This window comes from Budorcas taxicolor, chromosome 16 (genome assembly GCF_023091745.1).
Source record: "Budorcas taxicolor isolate Tak-1 chromosome 16, Takin1.1, whole genome shotgun sequence".
Classification (NCBI taxonomy): domain Eukaryota; kingdom Metazoa; phylum Chordata; class Mammalia; order Artiodactyla; family Bovidae; genus Budorcas; species Budorcas taxicolor.
Genome location: NC_068925.1, coordinates 32,636,004 through 32,658,128, shown reverse-complemented (window position 1 = coordinate 32,658,128; position 22,125 = coordinate 32,636,004). Strand labels below are relative to the sequence as shown.

Below are 22,125 nucleotides of genomic sequence, written 5' to 3'. Positions count from 1 at the left end.
TTTAAATAATAAATTCAGGTTTAAAGAAAAGGCAGATACCATTAATGGCTTCCAGAATCTCGATAGTTACTTTCTAACATGGCTGTAGATGAGAACAAAGAAAGTGCAGGCATCGAGGCTGATGATGGGGTAAGCCCTGAAGGATCTGGGGGCATCACCTGCCTGCCACAGCACCTGGCTTCCTGTGAGGAAGAGAATTTAGGCCAGAATGCACACAGCCTCCTAGCCTGCGGCTTGATTGACCTCAGTGAATTTATATCTGTTTAAAATATAATGAGGCGATTTGGAGTGTTGTTTAAAATGGAAATTTTGTTTACTTATATATAAGAAATAATCCCCTTGGACCTGGGAGCCAGAACTCAATTAAGGAAAAGTTTATTAATTAGTCACCCTGCAGGGAAGCAGAGCAGAGCAGACTGCTGGTAACTGGCCATTAGAAGTGAAGATGATGGATCCGAAGAGTTCAAATTAGTTGTCTGCTGTAAGAACGAAACACACCATGTGTGCATAGGCACCTGGATCTTATACACATATATGCATTTTATAAACACACTCATACATACACATATGCGCATGAGTGGACAGACGAAAATGTTTTCAACATGTCCAATCAAGATAGGAAAGAAAATTCTGTGTTGATATATCACTGCTTTGCAGATAGCACTAGGTTAAGCTTAAAATGTTTCCTGGTTTAAACGTTGTTGAAGAATTAGTGAGGCTGATTCTTCACCCACCACAGAGCCTTCCCCCGCTTTGCTAAGCTACCTCTGTAAAGGCTTGAGATTCCCCTTGGAAACTGCACTGTTGAGGAAGAGACCCTAAAACTGTAACAGTTAGCAGTTGCTCCCCATAAAGATGAGTGAATTAGAAGTTCAAAGCCAAATGGTACTAGTGATACTTCAGTGGAATAAGTTCACTGTATAGATTTTTACAAGTCCTATTGATTAAGATGGTCTTTAAAAGCACCATTTTGATGAGTAATCTCAGTTTGTAAGCAACTACTGCCCAGGGTTAAGAATGACACTAGGTCTCTGATTTGTTCATGCACTTTATCACCTCCAGGGGAAGAAGTGTGGAGGCTGAGTGGAGACTGGGCTGGCTGTGTGTGCAATTGTGTACAGCACACAGGCCTCCATCTGTGTGTGTGTGTGCACGTGAACCAGTGGACGAGGACACGGACACTCTCTGCCTGCACTCATCTGCTCAAGTCTCATCACACTATTCCCTTAATCTTGGTTTCCTTTTGACCGCCAGCCACTCTTTCCTGTGTGTCTTGGAATGGCTTGAATCAGCTGATGTTCTATCCAGGGCTATGGGGTCCATAGGACTCTAGAGATCTGTTATTTGGGTGGTGAGTGTGGGAAAAAGGGATCTGGGAAATGTTGCTTTTGAAAGAGGCAGACCTGGGCCTCTGCTGTCCATCATTGCAAAGCCCTGTGGAGCAAAGATGGTCGCACATGAGGGCCACTGCAGGCTCTCACGTTCTCCTTGGTCAACAGGGAAATGACAGTTCCATGGTTTGAGATTTTTATAATATGATTTTTAAAATCTTGGGCCAGAAGACAATTTTCCAGACTCTGCAGTCTGGGATTCCTACAGTGATGCCTCCTGGCCTCCCACCACCTCCACCAGGGCAGCTGTTTCCAATCGTCTTTTGGAGCCTGAGGCCCCTGCTCTGTCTCTTTCAGTGGATAACCAGCCTCCTGTTTAAGGAGAAGAACAAGTCAGTCTGGCTATGGCCTCAGCTTCTGTCCTCTTAGCATCCAAACCTCCTTGTCCGTGTGCCTCACTTTCCCCCACTCCTTTCCCATAGATCTGCTCCCTCCCATCTCTTTGTTCTTCATCCTGCCCCCTTCTGCCTCTTCTAGGACCTCACCAACTGGGACCCCCATCAATCATCTTTTTGTGCTTTTATTGTCAATTTCTTCTACCACTGGAGTCAAGGCTGCCTCCTCTTGGAAGAAAAGGAATGGAAGGAACAATAACATCGATTTAAAAAAAAAACAAACCTTGTCTGGGGACTTCCTTCGTGGTCCAGTGGCAATCTGCCTTGCAATTCAGGGAACTCGGGTTCAGACTCTGGTTGGGGAACTAAGATTCCAGGGTTAAGAACGCAGCAACTAAGCCCATGAGCCTCAACTGCTGAGTCCGTGTGCCACACCTAGAGAGTCCATAAACTACAACAGAAGATCTCACATGGCCCAGTGAAGATCCATGTACCTCACCTAAGCCCCAATGTAGCCAAATAAATAATTTTTAAAAGCCGTGTCTGAACCCCACTTCTCCCTTGAGCTGCCTCCCCGTAAGCCTTTCAGGTTCTCCCCTCTGGAATATCTTTCTCCTCTAAGTCCCATAGCATTTCAGGGGATGTTAAGCCGCTGCCTTATGTCTCAGTCATTCTGGGCTTGTCTCAGCCCCCTCGACAGACTACAGGCTCCCTGGGGACAGAGCCTCTTGTCGCCTGGCACAGTGTCCTCCGCAGCCCAGTGAGGTGCCTGCACATCAGCTCTTACATGGCACACCAAATGGCATGTGTGCTACGTATTAAACAGTGAGTGAATTTCTTCCTTACCTCATTCAGCTGATTCATAAAGAGGTGATGGTAGCGGTGGTTTAGTTGTTGAGTTGTGTCTGACTGTGATCCCTTGGACTGCAGCCCACCAGGCTCCTCTGTCCATGGGATTCTCCAGGCAAGAATATTGGATTGGGTTGCCATGCCCTCCTCCAGGGAATCTTCCCAACCTAGGGACTGAATTCGGGTCTCCTGCATTGCAGGCAGTCTCCTGCGTTGCAGACAGATTCTTTACCCACTGAGCCACCAGGGAAATTCTCAGAAAGACCACCCTCTTACCCTTTGTGGAAGCAGGTGGTGTGAATTCAGAGAAGCCGTCTCATGCAACACAGTCAGAAGGAATTGATCAGTTAACTGAGAAAGTTAAGTTAAAAAGGAAAAATCATATTAAAGGATACATTCATGTCATAAACATTTTCAACTTAAAACATACAATTGTGTGTTTATTCATTGGTCTTCTGATACAGGGCCATGGTTATCTCCTTGAGATGAGTTTTCAACTTTAGATTCTGACTTTTATAAACCGCACTCAATATTAATAATAGTCTGGCTTTTGCTTTCAATTTCTTCTGAATGATTCAAGGACCTAAGAGACACTTGTACAGCTAACTGGGTATAGACTTTTTCTAGATTCTTGAAATTTTTTCCGTACTGTAATTTCTCATTCATACCAAAGTCAGTATCTTTTTTCAAAAACTAACTCATTTTAATCACACCTTTCCAAAGCATTGATTTAAGTGTTTTAGAAATATTAACTCTTTACATAAATGTATTTTATTGATTTACATAATATTTTATTATTTTTATTTATAATATTAAGTACAAGTGGCATAGTTAGGTTTGGGAGGAAAGCCAGCTGACCTGTTGATAAGTGTACAGTTCATGTTTTTGGAGCAGAAGTGCAAAGACAAGCTGAGGAACAGTCAACACACATCACAAGCCTGCAATGTGCTATGGGCATCAGACATTGTGCCTGACACAGCTGATGGAGGGCCTGGGTTAACCTGGTCAGGTGGCAAGGCCATTGTTCCAAAACTTTGCTGCACAAGAGAATCACCTGTGTAGCCTTCCAGTGAATCCCAATGCCCATGCCATACTCTAGACTGGTTAAATTAGAAAGCCTAGGAGTAGGAGCCAGGTGTCCATATTTTGTAAATACCCCAGGGTGATTCTGATGTGCAGCCAAGTTTGGGAGCCGCTAAGTCATGGGAAAGTGAGTTAAAAGAGTAAACTATAACTGTAAAAGTTAGCTCTGGATTTTCATCTTAGATTGAGTTTTAATTTTCTATGAGATCTTGAGTGATTTGTTTAACATCTGTGAACCTCAGTTTCCTCATCTATAAGACAGAGCCAATTCTTGCCTTATAGGATTACTGTAGGAATTAAATGTTTTAGGGAGAATGTAGCATATCCTGGCTCCATAAACATGAGTTGGAAGAATCACTTGAGAGTGGGGTTAATTAGTAGATTGCTTCCTGTGGGAGAGTAAGGCACATGGGTAATTTCAATTGGTCAAAGTCTAGACTTGAAATATACATATTCAAATATAAACAGTCTCAAGGTAGACTGGGTTATGTTCCTAAACCTTGCAGCTCTGACCTCAAAAATCTGAAAAGTCCATGAGGAACCTGCTTCTTACCTGCTATTAATTATCACCTATTGTTCATTGATTCTAGAACTACTTTCTCTCCAACCATGGGAACTCTTGGTAATAGCTGATTGCCTGTGCTCACTCACTGTGTACCATTCCGGATTCAGCACTGTGTGTGAAGTTGAGAATTCTGTGACTACTGAAACTCCGGTGGTTATAAAGCAAAGTTGATTTTATATTGTTTAAAACATGACTCTCATTTTGAGTCATGCAGGTATAATTACAGGTATTTTATAATATTATTCTTTAGCACAGTCTAAACTATGCTTTTGTTCTCTGTGTTCTACTTTACTACATGTACATTACGAATTTTATTCCATTACATCAAATGGACTATTAGAGTCTGAAAGTCCAAATTGGTCCCTGTCTTTGCCCTTTAATCTGCAGAGTGCGTGAAATATCTGAGCTTCTTCTGTCTATATAATTAGGTTGCAAAAACAGATGATATTTTGCTTTAAAAATAACTAATTTCCCTTGCACGCTGCCAGTGGCTTGATCCTGCATAATACAAAATAGGATTAAAGAAAAGTAATGTATTATATCTTTCCTATTAAGGATTTTTATTGGAGATAGTTGGAGATAAACAAAATATAACAAATATAAACAAAATATAACTCTGGCCACAAGTGTACCAGAGTCACTGGAGAACCTGAATTGAAATTTTATGTTTTCTGTAAACCTTCATCACCTTTTATGTTAGTGCTAGATGTAAAGTTGAGCTGGGATGAGCAGAGACAAGGCTGGGGTCAGGACAGTGGTTCCTGGGTGTTTTCCTTGCTCTCCTGCATCAGACTTCTCTCTATTTTTTCAAGTCTTTGTTAATTTTTCTCAGGTATGTTTTGTAGTTTTCAGTGCATGTATCTTTTGTCAGATTTATCTGTAAGTATTTAATATTTTGATGTTACTGTAAAAGGTATTTTTAAATTTCAGTTTCCAGTTGTTTGGCACTACAGTTTAGAAATACAATTATCTCGATCCAGGAACCTAGTATTCCACAACTTACTAAACTCAATTATTAGTTCTAGTTGGCTTTTTTTTTGTGTGGCGTCTGTTAGATTTTCTACATATATAATCATATAATCTGTCAAGAAAGACAGTTTAAGTTATTTCTTTCCAATCTGGATACATTTTATTTCTTTTTCTTGCCTGTTGCTCTGGCTAGAACCTCCCATATAATGTTGAATAGAAAGGGTGAACATCCTTGTCTTGTTTTTAATCTTGGAAAGCTTTAGTCTCTTACTATTAAGAATACTATTATCTGCAGGTTTTTCCTAGACACTTTTTATCAAACTGAGAATATCACCTTTGATTTATATTTTGCCAACCATTTTTATCAGTAATGGATTTTGGAGTTTGTTAAATGCTTTGTCTGCATCTACTGAGAGAATCTTTTTCTTTTTAGTCTTCTAATATGGTGACTTATAATGATAGATGAATTTTTTGTTAACCAACCCTGCGTTCTTTGGATTAATTCATTTATTTAGTCATTAATTAAGTTATTCATGGTATAAAAATCCTTTTAATATGTTCCTAGCTATAATTTTCTAGTATGACTCACTAGCATTTTGTTTAGAACTTTTGTCTATTTGTTCATGAGGGATAATTGGTCTTCAACTTTTTTCTTGGAATAGCTTTGTTTTTGCTATCAGGGTAATCCTGGTCTCAAAGAATTAACTGGGATGTAGTCTCTGCTATCCGGGGCTTCCCAGGTGGCATTAGTGGTAGAGAACACTGCTGCCAATGCAGGAGGTGTAAGAGACCTGGGTTCGGTCCGTGGGTCAGGAAGATCCCCTGCAGGAGGAAACGATAACCTACTCCAGTATCCTTGCCTGGAGAAAACCAAGGACAGAGGAGCTTGGCGGGCTGCATCCATGAGGTCACAAAGTGTTGGACACGACTGAAGTGACTTAGCACGCATGCACTCCCCTATTTGATTTTCAGGAAGAATTTGTGTAAAATTGATATTATTTCTTCCTTTAAAGTTTGGTAGAATTCACCAGTGTGGTTAAGTACACTGCTTTCTCTGTAGAAAGGTTGTTAACTACAGATTCTATTTCTTTAATGGATGTTGGGTTAGTCATGTTATCTGTTACTTCTTGAGGGAGCTCTGGTACTTTGTATCTATCGAGAAATGTGTTCATTCTTCCAAGTTGTGCTAACCTCCTGGCATCATGTTTCTTTATTATCCCTTTTTTATTTGTAGTGAGGTTGGAGAAGGCAATGGCACCCCACTCCAGTACTCTTGCCTGGAAAATCCCATGGACGGAGGAGCCTGGTAGGCTGCAGTCCATGGGGTCGCTGAGAGTTGGACACGACTCAGTGACTTCACTTTCACTTTTCACTTTCATGCATGGAGAAGGAAATGGCAACCCACTCCAGTGTTCTTGCCTGGAGAGTCCCAGGGATGGGGGAGCCTGGTGGCCTGCCGTCTATGGGGTCACACAGAGTCAGACACGACTGAAGTGACTTAGCAGCAGTAGTGAGGTTACTACCTCTTTTGTTCCTGACACGGGAAATTTGTGTCTTCGCTCTTTGCTGATCAGTCATGCTAGAGAAATATGAATTTTATTGATCTTAAAGAATCCACTTTAGATGGTATTGATTTTTCTCTGTTGTTCTTTAAATTTTATATTTCCTTGATTTCTGATTTCATATTAATTATTTCCTTTCTGCTAGTTAGTCTTTAATTTGCTCATCTTTTTCTAGTTTGTTTAAGTGGAAGCTGAGGTAACTGATTGGAGACCCTCTGTTGTTTTCTGATACAGGCATTTAATGGAGTAAATTCCTTCTAACAATAGAAGTGTCTTCCTAATTTGGATATGTTGTTTTTCATTTTCATTCACTTAAAAACACTTTCTAATTTCCATTTTGGTTTCTTCTTTGACCCTAAGTTATTTGGAGCTGTGTTGTTGAGTTTGAAAATATTTAGGGATTTTCCAGGTATCTTTCTGGATTGACTTCAAATTTAACTCTAGTGTGTCAGAGCATAGTTGGAATGATGTGAAGCCTTTAAAATTTACTTAGACTTGCTTCATGTATCAGAATATGGTCTATATTGGTAAATATTTTGTGTGCAATTCAAAAGAAAGTGTATTCTGCTGTTGTTGGGTTGAATGTTCTGTAAATGTCAGGTAGAATGAATTGATAATCGTTCAAATCTTCTATATCCTTACTGGTTTTCTGTCTACTTGTTATATCAGTTATTGATACAACTTTTCTGTTATATCAGTTATTGAGAAAGGGGTATTTGAAATCTCCAGCTATAAGCCTGGAGTTTTCTGTTCATTATTGCAATTCTATCAGATTTTACTTCATATGTTTCAACTTCCATTATTAAAGCATAAAAATTTTTGATTGTTCTGACCTCCTGATGACTTTTATCCTTTCTCATTATAAAATATCTCTCTTTTCCTCTAGGAATATTTTTGTCTTAAGTCTCTTTTGTTTGTTATTGTTGTAACTGCCTCAGCTTTCTTATGGCAACTATTTGCATGGAATAGCCTTTTCCATACTTACATTTGCAACCTATTGTTTGTTTATATTTGAAGTGCACTTCCCATAGGCAGCATGTAGAAGAGTCTTGCTTTTTATCAAATCCAACAATATCGACTTTTAATAAGGATATTCAGACTACTTCATTTAATGGGAAAATTCATATGCTGTGGCCCAAAGTATTACTTTTCTGTATGTTTTCTAGTCAACGAATCTGTCCTTTGTTCTTTTTATTTTATTTGCTTTCTTTTGAACTTATTGAACGTTTTATGACTCCACTTAATATTCTTTTTTGGCTTTTTAGCTCTAAATCTTTATTATTTAGTGATTGCTATAGGATTTATTGTATACATCTTTAAGTTATCACAGTCTACTTTTAAGTGATATTATACCACTTCATGTCTAGAATAAGAACCTTACAGTATTTTCATTTCTCCACTCCTAAACTTTGTGCTATTGTTGCCAAACATTTTAATTTTGTGTGTGTTAAGCCCACATATTACATTTTTGTTATTTTTGCTTTAGCAGTCAATTAACTTTTAAGGAGATTTAAATAAGAGAAAAACATAAATTTATTCACATGGTTGTCATTTCCAAAACTATTCATTCTTTTGTATATATCCTTTGTGATGAATTCTTTCAGCTTTTTTAAGTCTGAAAAAGTCTTTATTTTCCTTTTATCTGAGGATGATACTCTGGTTGGGTGTATAACTGTAGGTTGGAAGTTTTCAGTACTTTAAGAATGTTGCTCCATTGTCTTCTCACCTGTATTATTTCTGAGAAGCATCATTTTATCATTGTTTCTTTACTTGTAACATGATTTTCCCCCTCTGGCTATTTTCAAGATTTTTTTCTCATCATTACTGGTTTTAAACCCATTTGATTATTATTTGAGTTATTAACCTGATTCCTGGCTGAGCTTTAGGTCACTGGTCTCTATAACACTCAACCAAAGCAGATAATCACTTATGGGCTATTCATGTTTTAATATGATCAGTTTCAGAATTCTGTTACACAAAGGCAGAAATTTCTGTAGGCACAAATCTTATTCTCTTTTAATATAAATTTACCTTCTCTGTTAAATCTCATCTAATTCAACCAAAAGGAATTATTCCTTTATTTATAGTAGGAATGTCCATAGGTTTCAGAAGGCCAGTGGTGTGTGATGGACAGAATCTAAGAGGACCGTGCTATTTGTTACCCCTGCAGGATTTGGTTGGGGTCTCGTCCTATGTCGTGAACTTCAACCTTTTACTTCCTCTTTGTTTCCCCTCAGATTTCCCAAGGAGCCACCTGAAGGACAGATGAGGGTTTACCAGACTTAACCAGTCCTTTCTTCTCTTGTCTTCTCTCCTGTGGCAGTGTCTGGAGGCCGCAGCCGCCTGCACCTCATCGATCTTGGCAGCTGTGTGAAAGCTCTTAGCAAAAATCGGGAAGGAGGCTCAGGGCTGTGCCTCTCACTGTCTGCCCTGGGCAATGTCATCCTGGCTCTCGTCAATGGCAGCAAGCACATCCCATACAAGTAAGTGACTCTTCTGCTCGAAGAATGGGATGAAGTGAGCATAGTACCAGGGCTAGGTGGGGGTTTCTCAGTCTAGTGGCATCTGGGGAGAGTTGTACTGCAGAGGTATGGACCACACTGTCAGTTCAGTGCCGGAAACTGGCCTTCGCTAGCAGTTATGTAATGCATGATCTGCCAAATTCAAAAGCTGTGGAAATACATAAATTTGCCCCAATCCTAACATTAGGCTGCTCAAGTCAGAAATAATAGGAAGTTACCTCAGTTGAGGGCTTCAATAACAATTGCCATTGGTAGATTATTGTTGAGGCTTCCCTAGTGGCACTAGTGATAAAGAATTTGCCTGCCATGCAGGGGCTGCAGGAGATGTGGGTTCGATCACTGGGTCAGGAAGATCCACTGGAGGAGGGCATGGCAACCCACTCCAGTATTCTTGCCTGGAGAATCCCATAGACAGAGGAGCCTGAGATTAAGGTCCATAGGATCTCAGAGCTGGACACAACTGAAATGACTTAGCATGCATGCACTCAAACTTTTGCCACCATTGTACGAATGCTTTATAGAGATAAGAGCAAGGGTCCTAAGATTGAGTTACCATTCCCTTAGGAGTAGAGCTGCCATATCTAGCCAATAAAAATATGGGGTGCCCAGTTAAATTTTAATTTCAGATAAAAACCAAATATTTTCAGTGTTAAGTATGTCCCTAATATTGCATAAGCCATAGGGGCACCCTGTATTTTATCTGGCAATCCTATTTAGGAGAACTGAAATGCTTGGGGAATTACCACCCACTATCCCAAGCAAATGTTTGTTTCACTTCCAAGAACCTTTTCCTCTTTTCGGTTATGCTCCAGAAAGATGAAATTAGAACTGCTCCTATGTCTGGAATAGCCAAAAACTTGCCATATCATCTTTGGCCATGAATGACCCAGCCCTGGAGCCACCCCTCACCACCAACGCTCCAGTTCAGCTTTTCCACTGGACAATCTAGTGATGGGATGAGGGGAACTCTCTAATTTTTCAGGCTCTGCCAAGGTCCAGCTGCACCTTTCACTAGCTATCTGAACCTTCACATCTCATGAACTGAGAGCTATAGCTATATATCTTATTTACACAACAAGGATAAAAGGCTTGTAATGGTATGTGTGTGAAAGTTTTTTGTAAATTGTGTAACACTGTAGTCAATAACCAATAACAATAATGTGGTTGAGCCTATACCCACCTATTGAAACGGAGATAACACATACCTTACAGAGTTGCCATGAGGATTAAGCAAATACACGGTATATGGAATACTTTTTTAATCTGTAGCATTCGACAAAATAAATGTTTCTGTTGTGTTGGGAAGTCAGGCAGTTTTTTCTACAGTAGCTGAGATTCAGTATGAGTTCTGGAGTTGTGCTTTGCCTCTACCATAAGTTGATGCCAACACTGTGATTTTGTTCTCCACCAGGAAGCCCATTACTAGCCTACTTTGGAGTTTAAATAGAGATTATAAGCTGGTCTGTCTCAGTTCTTGAAATGTGGAATTCTAGGATACACCCAGAAGTAGCTTTTCCAGCCCTTGTGTGATTCTTTTCTATGAGGAGAAAAAAAATTCAATTTGAAGGTTTATGAAGTTTCATTCAGTATCATTTCTACAACTGAATAAAGTCAACTTGTGATTACAAGAAAGAGAAGACGGAAGGAAGGGAGGGAGGAAGGAAAGAGAGAAGAGAAGGAGGGAAAAAATAAAGGTCTGGAAAGGTACTGTCAAGATTGAGATGTCAGAAAGAAAAGAAAGCGTTATCAGCCCTTGTTGGCTTCCCTGTCCATAAAAAAGAGAAACGTGTATTAGTAAGATAACTTGACAGATCATGATGTAGACAAAATTCAAAATACCACCTTATGAGGTCACTGATTATGTATTTTGCTTGTATATTTATATCTCATATATATATCTCACATTGTTTCTGTGGAGCAACATGCTTTTATGGATTTCAATAAATATTTGTTGAATTGATGGTGGGGGGGATGGATAAAAGTAAGCATATGAAACTACTTTTACTTTAGATGAAGTAACTTCCTTTTGGTTCAAGTTGGGTTTTACTATCAACATTAAAAATTGTTTTTGTTCATAGTTCAAGGTCTCTTGTTAAATTAAACATACCATACACCAGTTAGTCACAATGACCAGCTACCTGCTCACTTGCAAGGGCTGACAAAATGTGGAAACTCCACTCACCTTTCTCTGCAGACATCTGTCTGCTCCAGCTCCCTTCTTTCCCTTCTGGCTCCGAGGGAGTGATGATTACAGAAGCTCCATGTCTGAAGTAGACTTTGTTGTTCAGTCGCTAAGTTGTGTCTGACTCTTTGCGACACCATGGACTGCAGCATGCCAGTCTTCCCTGTCCTTCACCGTCTCCTGTAGTGTGCTCAAACTCATATCCATTGAGTCAGTGATGCCATCCAACCATCTCACTCTCTGTTGAAGTAGGCTTACAGTTAATATAAATATGGTGTCGACATAAGACCCAGGCGTAGAGTTGCCCCTCACCATCAGGATCCTCCTGGGGATCTTGCAGAGCTCCCTGCTGCTTGGTGTCAGAAAACGTGGGGGCCTGGCCACCCAGCCAGCTCTGTCCTCCCCAAACCTTCACTGGCAGTGCACGTGTATAGCCAGCTGTATCATCCCTCAGTCCTGAATGCCCATCGTTAGGTGTGAGCTTTCGAAGATCGTTGCTGTAATATTGTTTCAGATTCTCAGCCACAGCAGATAGTCAATATTTGGTTCTGAGAATGCATTTGCAAAGTGATTAATCAACGACAAACTATCCTCTTTCAAAGTGCAGGAAGATAAGGCCAAGATTTACTCAAGTCACCCAGCCAGTTGGTGGCAGGATCAAACCACATCACAGTTTACAGCCTCAGAGACCTTGGCAGTTCCTTACCGATCCACTCGCCCAGCCTCATCAAGCTCTGTAATATATTAGCTGCCTTTGCTCTGCACAGCATGAGGTCTTCAGCACAGCAGGATGGCCCAGATTTCTTTTATCAATTCAGTACGTGCTCCAAACCCCCATCACACGGCATTTTGTTAGCATACTAAACACTTTTCCCATGTCAAACCCTGTCTCTGCAGTAAGTTCCTGAGATAGGTTTTGTACCCTTGCAGTTTTCCTGTTATTCTTGTTCACTTAAAGGAAAAAAAAAAAAAAAGGAAAACCAGACTCCACTCTCATGACCCTCCCCCCACGCCCTCCAAAACACACAAAAAACCCACTTCATTTGTCACCCTGGACACTTCTGTGCTTGGAACTCACATCACTTGTGTTTGCTTTTGGGAAATTAACTGGAATGTGCACAGAAGGGATAGAGCCTGTCCTCGTTTCTCTTCATCATCGTTCCAGACAGGCTCTCTGTCATGTGATCAAGCCCGAAAGCGAGTTTGGATTCATTACCCATCCCAGGCACTCCCATGGGCACCCTAGGTGTGCCCTGAATGGTTTTTTACTTTGCAAATGATATTGCCTTTATAAGTGATAAATGCAAGCGCAGAATAGTTTCCCAGACACAGCCGTGACATAGCTCAGGCTCGCTGGGCAATCCAAGTTCCATCAATCAATCCCAGTGGTGACACCATTCAGAAAAGCACCCGGGGACAGGAAGGAGACCACCAAAGGCTCCAACCCCCTTGTCAGACAGGCTACACAGAACTCCCTAAGTTTGGGGAACCTCTTGTTTCCGGGAAGCTGTCATAGTCCTAAGCTTTTCAACAGCGCATTTTGCCTGTTTCCTTCCATTGCTCAGCCATTTGCTGTTCCTCATCATAGCCTTCCCCTTGGATAGATGAGAAAAAATATATAGTGGCATCAAAACAAATTCCTATGCCAGAAACCAGCATGGCAGGCGTACATCACTAGAACTGCTACCCAGAAGGGCCACCACAAGGATCTGTCAGTGTGTACTTGGCTTTGGCTAAAAAGTCCTGTTATGTCCCAGCTGATCTGCAGGACCAGTCTCTCCAAAGACTTGGAAATTATAACCACCACCCAGTTCTCTCAAAATGGAATTTTTGGTACCTTCTAGATGTCTGGTAAGGGGAAGCATACCCTTCACACAGTGATACTTAAAGCCTGAAACATTTTTCCTTCATTTATAGCTGTGACTCCATTTGGAGAAATAATGACTTCAATAGGTCAAATGGTCTATTTTATCATTTGCCAACAGTATGCTGTCCTCTATTTCTAAACAACAGAGATGTTATAATGTCCTGGCTTCCACAGAACAAGAGGTCATAGAAAGTCATTCTGTGACCCTCTAGTGTTGTATCTGTCTGAGATCCTCTTCCTAAGTCAACTTGAAGCATGGTTCTGCATGAACAGCCCCATGATGGAACTGGTGCTCTATGCTCTTCTTTTATGGATTTGGTCTGTAGTGGAGGTGATGGCATTCCAGTTGAGCTATTTCAAATCCTGAAAGATGATGCTGTAAAAGTGCTGCACTCAATATGCCAGCAAATTTGGAAAACTCAGCAGTGGCCACAGGACTGGAAAAGGTCAGTTTTCATTCCAATCCCTAAGAAAGGCAATGCCAAAGAATGCTCAAACTACCGCACAATTGCACTCATCTCACATGCTAGTAAAGTAATGCTCAAAATTCTCCAAGTCAGGCTTCAGCAATACGTGAACCGTGTGAACTTACAGATGTTCAAGCTGGTTTTAGAAAAGGCAGAGGAACAAGAGATCAAATTGCCAACATCTGCTGGATCATGGAAAAAGCAAGAGAGTTCCAGAAAAACATCTATTTCTGCTTTATTGACTATGCCAAAGCCTTTGACTGTGTGGATCACAATAAACTGTGGAAAATTCTGAGAGAGATGGAAATACCAGACCACCTGACCTGCCTCTTGAGAAATCTGTATGCAGGTCAGGAAGCAACAGTTAGAACTGGACATGGAACAACAGACTGGTTCCAAATAGGAAAAGGAATACGTCAAGGCTGTATATTGTCACCCTGCTTATTTAACTTCTATGCAGAGTACATCATGAGAAACGCTGGGCTGGAAGAAGCACAAGCTGGAATCAAGATTGCCAGGAGAAATATCAATAACCTGAGATATGCAGATGACACCACCCTTATGGCAGAAAGTGAAGAGGAGCTAAAAAGCCTCTTGATGAAAGTGAAAGAGGAGAGTGAAAAAGTTGGCTTAAAGCTCAACATTTAGAAAACTAAGATCATGGCATCACTTCGTGGGATATAGAAGGGGAAACAGTGGAAACAGTGGAAGCAGTGTCAGACTTTATTTTGGGGGGCTCCAAGATCACTGCACATGGTGACTGCAGCCATGAAATTAAAAGACGCTTACTCCTTGGAAGAAAAGTTATGAGCAACCTAGATAGCATATTCAAAAGTAGAGACATTACTTTGCCAACTAAGGTCCGTCTAGTCAAGGTTATGGTTTTTCCTGTGGTCATGTATGGATGTGAGAGTTGGACTGTGAAGAAGGCTGAATGCCGAAGAATTGATGCTTTTGAACTGTGGTGTTGGAGAAGACTCTTGAGAGTCCCTTGGACTGCAAGGAGATCCAACCAGTCCATTCTGAAGGAGCTCAGCCCTGGGATTTCTTTGGAAGGAATGATGCTAAAGCTGAAACTCCGGTACTTTGGCCACCTCATGCAAAGAGTTGACTCATTGGAAAAGACTCTGATGCTGGGAGGGATTGGAGGCAGGAGGAGAAGGGGACAACAGAGGATGAGATGGCTGGATGGCATCACTGACTCGATGGACGTGAGTCTGAGTGAACTCTGGAAGTTGGTGATGGACAGGGAGGCCTGGTGTGCTGTGATTCATGGGGTCGCAAAGAGTTGGACACAACTGAGCGACTGAATTGAACTGAACTGTGGTTCAGACCAAGACCTAATCCTTGTGTGTAAGAATCCATCACAGACACTCTGTGGGGCTCAGGCATCTGACTCTCTGGTGCCCTTCTTCTCTCTGGCGACGAAAGGTGGAGCCCAAGGCAGTCTGCTGTCATGAGCTTCAGTGGCAAGCAAATACTGCTGCAGGGGCCACTTTGTGTGCATGCCTGCTGAGTCGCTTCAGGCATGTCTGACTGTTTGTGACTCCATGGACTGTAGCCCATCAGGCTGCTCTGTCCATGAAGATTCTCCAGGCAAGAAGACTGGAGTGGGTTGTCATTGGCAGGCGGGTTCTTTACCACTAGCTCCATCTGGGAAGCCCCAGGGGCCACTTTAGAAAAGGTTATTCTACAGAAGTTAGGGATGCTCATCCTCAGGGTCTGGAATGGGAGTCTTTCTCCTCCTGAGGACCTACTGAGGAGTCAGGAACCAAGGTCACATTCAAGAGAATGTGGAGAAATTGTGGAGTAATGACATTTTATAAATACAGGCAACTTTTTCAAAATGTGAATACCTCATCCATGCTGGAACCCATAAGGCAGGATCTCTGGGAGCACCCTAAGATTTGTCAGGCCTTCAGAAGAGTCACATCTCTGAAGAAGGTGGACATTCCTTTGCCTTGTCTTGAGAACTAATTTTCTCCCAGTAGCCAGTTCGATGTTGGGTTTGTCTTTGCTTTCTCAGAACTGGAAACCCACACAGTGTCTGGGAAGCTAGAGAAAGGAGCTCATGACTGATATGAGCCACAATACTCAGTTTCCCTGATTCACACAGGAGGTAAAAAATTCGTTCCTTGGGACTCAAATGCATGTTATTGACAAAGGGAAATTACATAGATATTTTCCAGGAAAAATGCAAAGGGATATTAATTCTCCAGATTTACTTAAGATAGCATATAATGGAGAGAAACTCTGAGGAAGAGTCTTTGTGTGCATGTGGTATGAGACACACACATCTGCATATTTAGCAACCTTTAAATGTACGTTAATGCTGTATTATCTCTTCCTGATTTACAGAGAGAACATCAATTTAAAACTATTTTCACAAACTCCAGATACCAGTTTATAGCATTCCCTGTTTAGAAATAAAATAACCGAAGTCTCAGGTTGCCAAGCAACTGCAGCAATGATGATTCTTAGTGTTGCTGCTTCAGAATATCCATTTCTATACATTTTAAGGACTGTTAGGATGCAGAGAAAGTGAGTTCAGAAAATCAGTGGTACGTGGGTCTCTTTTGTATGAAATTCTAGCATCTTACTTCCTTTCATTCTTCCCTCCTACCTCCATTTGCTTCCCTGGCCAGTAGTATCTTCACATTTAATTTTCAAAGTTCTCAGAGATCTATATTATTTTCTTACGAGTTGGGGCATCACCTACCAGTAAATGAATTCTACCAGGATTATCACAGAACCATACAGGTCACTCAGGGAGAAATGAGGCTGTCTGGGACTCAGCTGGGATCACAAGCCATGGGTTCAAACATTGGGTCTTTCTGTCAGTGTCTAACACATAAACTATAAACACATAAAGCTACAGGGACTTCCCTATAGCTCAGATGGTAAAGAATCTGCCTGCAATGCAGGAGCCCTGGGTTCGATCTCTGGGTCAGGAAGATCCCCTGGAGAAGGAAGTGATAACCACTCCAGTATTCTTGCCTGGAGAATCTCCATGGACATAGGAGCCTGGTGGGCTATAGCCCATGGGGGTCACAAAGCGTCAGACATGACTAAGTGACTGACACACACACAGAGCACATAAACTCTGTGTGTCATCCTTTCAGTTCCCAGGAGGACCCCTTTCTGTCCCCTCACAGAACTTCACTGAATTGGGAGCAGACTGTTAGGCCCCCAACTCAATCATGATCCTTGGCAGCAAAGCCATAGTATATAGTTTTCTTTGTCCCTCTCAGATAATGAGCCTATAGTTTGAGGACTGAGCAGAAGTCAGGAGGCGTCTTCATTTCTCTTTTGGTTTTTCGAGAGGTTCTCTTTGATGTTCAATTTCTGAGGCTACTAATCAGACCCTTTTCTCTCTGTATTCCAAACCAGTTGGCGAATAGACACAAGAATATGATTAGGGGCTACCCTGGTGGCTCAGTGGTAAAGAATCGACCTGCCGATGCAGGAGGCTCGGGCTCGATCCCTAGTCCGGAAAGATCCCATATGCCTCAAGGGAGCTAGGCCCACACACCACAGCTATTAAGCCTGTGCTCTAGAGCCCGGGAGCCACAACTACTGAGCCCACGCTCCCTAGAGCCTGTGCTCCAGAACAAGAGAAGCCACCACAGTGAGAAGCCTGCACGCTACAGCTGGAGGGTGAAGTGAAGCGAAGTCGCTCAGCTGTGTCCGACTCTTCGCAATCCCATGGACTGTAGCCTACCAAGCTCCTCTGTCCATGGGATTTTCCAGGCAATAGTACTGGAGTGTATTGCCATTTCCTTCTCCAGAGGATCTTCCTGACACGGGGATCAAACCCAGGTTTCCCGCGTTGTAGACAGAAGCTTTATAACTAGAGAGTAGCTCCCACTAACCGAAACTAGAGAGAAGTCTACACAGCGATGAAGACCCAGTGCAGTCCAAGATAAATAAATCAATAAAATTATGTAAAAAATCGAATGATTGGGAATTGAATTCTCCATCTGCTGAATCCTAGCAGAGTGGAAGGAGATCTCCTGTCGCTCCACAGACTTAGACCCCAGGACTCAGAAATGGGCAGAAATGGGGTCAGCAGAGCAGTCCCTTACCCAGACAGCCACATGGCTCAAGTGGAGGGATGTGTGAGCTGCAGAGGGGCAGACAGACAGACAGCACTGGGCTGCACGTGCTCGTGACCACATTTACCAGCCTCACCAGTCAGGCCTTTTTCCTTCTGTTGTTCGTTTGGGAAGTCATGTCCCACTCTCTGCAACCCCATGAATGGCATCACACCGGGCTTCCCTGTCCTTCACTGTCTCCTGGAGTTTGCTCAAACGCATGCTCACTGATTCGGTGATGCCATCCAACCATCTCATCCTCTGTTGCCCCCTTCTCCTCCTGCCTCCAATCTTTCCTAGCACCACAGTCTTTTCCAATGAGTTGGCCCTTCCTATCAGGTGGCCTGTGACTATTCCTCCCAGGGAATATCCAGGACTGGTTTCCTTTGGGAGTGACTGGTTGGATCTCCTTGCAGTCCAAGAGACTCTGAAGGGTCTTCTCCAACACCGCAGTTCAAAACATCAGTTCTTCAGCTTTCTCTTTTTATGATCTAACTCTCACATCCATACACGACTCTGGAAAAACCATAGCTTTGACCATATGGCCGTTGGTCAGCAAAGTGATGTCTCTGCTTCTTAATACGTTGTCTAGATTTGCCATAGCTTTTATTCCAAGGAGCAAGCACTTTTAATTTCGGGGCTGCAGTCACCATCCACAGTGATTTGGGGGCCCAAGAAAAGAAAGTCTGTCACTGTTTCCATTGTTTCCCCATCTATTTGCCACTAAGTGATGGGACCAGATGCCATGATGTTAGTTTTTTGAATGTTGAGTTTTAAGCCAGCTCTCTCACTCTTCTCTTTCACCTTCATCAGGAGGCTTTTAGTTTCTCTTCACTTTTTGCCATTAGGGTGATGTACTCTGCATATCTGAAATTATTGATATTTCTGCCAACAATCTTGATTCCAGCTTTTGCTCGTCCAGCTCAGCATTTCACATGAAACAGAAGTTAAATAAGCAGAGTGACAATATACAGCCTTGACATTCTCCTTTCGCAGTTTTGAATCAGTCCCTTGTTCCATATCCATTTCTAACTGTTGCTTCTTGACCTGCATACAGGTTTCTCAAGAGGCAAGTATGGTGGTCTGGTATTCCCACCTCTTCCAGAATTTTCCATTTTGTTGTGATCCACACAGTCAAAGGCTTTAGTGTAGTTGATGAAGCAGAGTAGATGTTTTTCTGGAGATGTTTTTCTGGAGTTCCCTTGCTTTTTCTATGATCCAGTGGATGTTGGCAATTTGATTTCTGATTCCTCTGCCCTTTCTAAATGTAGCTTGTACATCTGGAAGTTCTCAGTTCATGTACTGTTGAAGCCTAGTTTGAAGGATTTTGAGCATTACCTTGCTAGCGTTTGAAATAAGCGCAATTTTATGGTACTTTGAACATTCTTTGGCATTGCCTTTTTTGTGTTGGAATGAAAACTGATCTTTTCCTCCTGTGGCAATTTCTGAGTTTTCCAAATTTGCTGGCATATTGAGTGCAGCACTTTCACAGCAACATCTTTTAGGATTTGAAATAGCTCAGCTGAAATCCCATCACCTCCACTAGCTTTGTTTTTAGTAATGCTTCCTAAGGCCCATTTGACTTAACACTCCAGTATGTCTGGCTCTAGGTGAGAGATCATACCTTTGTGGTTATCCAGGTCATTAAGACCTTTTTTGTACAGTTCCTTGTATTCTTGCAATCTCTTCTTAATCTCTTCTGTTTCTGTTAGGTCCTTGCTGTTTCTATATTTTATCATGCCCATCTTTGCATGACGAAGTAAATAAAAGGACAAAAAGTAGAATGGGAACTTTGTTTTCATTTTTTCCAAGGGCCTAGAGATTCCTAGGGGCTTCCCTGGTACGTCAGCTGGTAAAGAACCCGCCTGCAATGCAGGAGATTCCTGTTGGATTCCTGGGTCAGGAAGATCTCCTGTTGAAGGTATAGGCTACCCACTCCAGTATTCTTGGGCTTCCCTGGTAGCTCAGATAGTAAAGAATCCACCTGCAATGCAGGAGACCTGGGTTCGATCCCTGAGTTGGGAAGATCCCCTGGAGGAGGGCATGCTTGGAGTATTCTTGCTTGGAGAATCCCATGGACAGAGCAGCCTGGTGGGCTGTAGACCATGGGGTCTCAAAGAGTCACACACAACTGAGCAACTAAGCACAGCATGCACAGCTGTGAGATTCCTAATTTATGGACTTGCTGAGTCCTAGGGAGAAGGAGGAAATTGCTTCTAGTACTTGTTTTCTGGGTTTCTGCTCCAATCCAGGTGGTTGGCATGTGCAAGTGTGAGCCGTGGCTGAGGGGTGTTCCACCGTGTGAGTGTAATGACAACAGCTCATAGTCATCATTCCCTTGCTGTGCATCCAGAGCTGCACTGAAGGCTTGCTGGGGATTTAATTCTCCCAACAGCCTCCTAGCATAGGTACTACTGTGGTCATACTGGTATTGCAGATGGGGAAGCTGCGACCAGAGGATTAAGTGACTTGTTCTTATCTACAGGACTGGTAGGTGACAGAGATACTTCACTGCCTCTGATATATAACCTCTTCCTGACACAGTGCCCAGAATGGCATGGTGCTCAATCAGTACTTGTTGAAATAAGACCAGACAATGGATCAAATGTATCTACAAAGCTTGAATACATGCAGGTGGTTGTAAGTGAAAATGTGAGTCCAAGGCAGGGGACCAGCTGTGGCTAACTGTCCATTCAGGGTCATCTGGCCTCACTTTTTCCATGATGTGGCAGCGAAGAAAGTAAAATAAGAAAAATGAGGATGGGAAACAATTCCCCCTCCCCGATCTCAATCCAGTGGCAGGGCTGAATCAGAAATGCCACGTGAGAATGTTCAAGTTAGGAAGTGAGAGAACCTTGTGCAGGGTTGATGAACACAACTCGGCTGACCTTGTTAAATGGCTCTCAGAGGAGCTCACCCATCCTGATGCCATATTCTGGGCACTACCAGCAGATGAACTCAGCAAATCTCAGCTATTTCAGTCTTCTGCTCTTTCTTAATTTCTGTAATCTTTCTCGTGTGAGAGCCTGGAAGTTCATATAGCCATTTCTTGTACCCTGAAGAGCTTCAGGATACTCTAATGTTTTCTGAGGACACAGGACTCCCAGACAGCCCTCCTGCCTGGCTGGATGGCCTCCTGCATGAGAAGTGTTTACCCACCCCCATTCTGGAGACTGCAGAGCGGCACAGCCTCCCGATAAGACAGTTTCCAGCCCTCTTCCTCCTTGGCACCAGCTTCTGCAGGTACATTAAGACACTCCTGAGTGAATAGATTCCTGTCAGAAGAGAGAGGTCACCATCCAGTCTGGGTCTAGAAGTTATGCTGAACACAAGAAAGGTAAGGTGGAGAGAGGCAAGAGGTGAGAATGATGGCAGGGCTGAGGATGACGGGGCATGTGGTGATGAGCTTCCTCCCACAGCTGGCCAATAATCGCAGTTTGGGGCATTTCTACAGTTGGTAGATGAGACTGTCATCTATCGATGGGAATTTGTGAAGTTTCTTCAGGTTCCACTCCCAGAGAAGTATGTGAAACCAAATACCTGTGGTTTCCAAAAGAGAAGGATTGTGTGACATGGGCTCAGGAGGTGGTGCTGAGCTGAGACCAGGGAGGCGCGGGTCCTCATGCCAGGCCCACTGCCCACCTCCAGACACTCAGGCTCTCTTCCTGCAGTTTCTTTCTTCCTTTTAATGTTATTTATTTTGAGGGGTGCACCCCATAGCATGCAGGATCTTAGTTCCCTGACCAGAGATTAAACCCTTGCCCCCTGCTTTGGAAGCACAAAGTCTTAGCCACTGGACTGCCTGGCAAGTCCCTCTTCCTATGCTTTTTTCCACCAGCTGACTCAGAATTACCATTCACCTCTATCTCAGAAATGTGATAGAGTCCTTTGAGACAATGTCCCTGATAGCCCTTTAAAGAAACACGTTTCAAAGGTAAAAATGAGAGTTTGCATATATTTCAAAACATTATAACCCAGACTGATCTGGCAGTATTGTATCTTTATGTCTGTTTCTTGATTTTAAAAGTATGCATCCCTTTTGGCCAAGTGAATTATAATTACCTTTTGTTAAAATGGAAGCTTCATACATTTTTCAGCAGGAGTTTGTGTGCCTGATGTATCGGGTTGCTGCCAGATACAGACATTTAATTTAAGAGACTCCAACCTGGAGTACTCTGCACAAAGAGAGAAATAACAGATTCTCTAAGGAGTGAATGACTCCACCTGCCACCTACCTCA

The 22,125-nt window shown here is 42.4% G+C and overlaps 1 protein-coding gene across 1 annotated transcript in view; it reads left to right on the top strand.

The window, feature by feature from the left end:
• Positions 1 to 22,125, top strand: part of KIF26B (kinesin family member 26B) — a 509,132-nt gene that overhangs the window by 430,665 nt on the left and 56,342 nt on the right. The window contains exon 10 of the mRNA XM_052653992.1: positions 9,078 to 9,237. Coding sequence (XP_052509952.1) covers positions 9,078 to 9,237 — 160 coding nt within the window. The remainder of the gene's footprint in view (positions 1 to 9,077; positions 9,238 to 22,125) is intronic.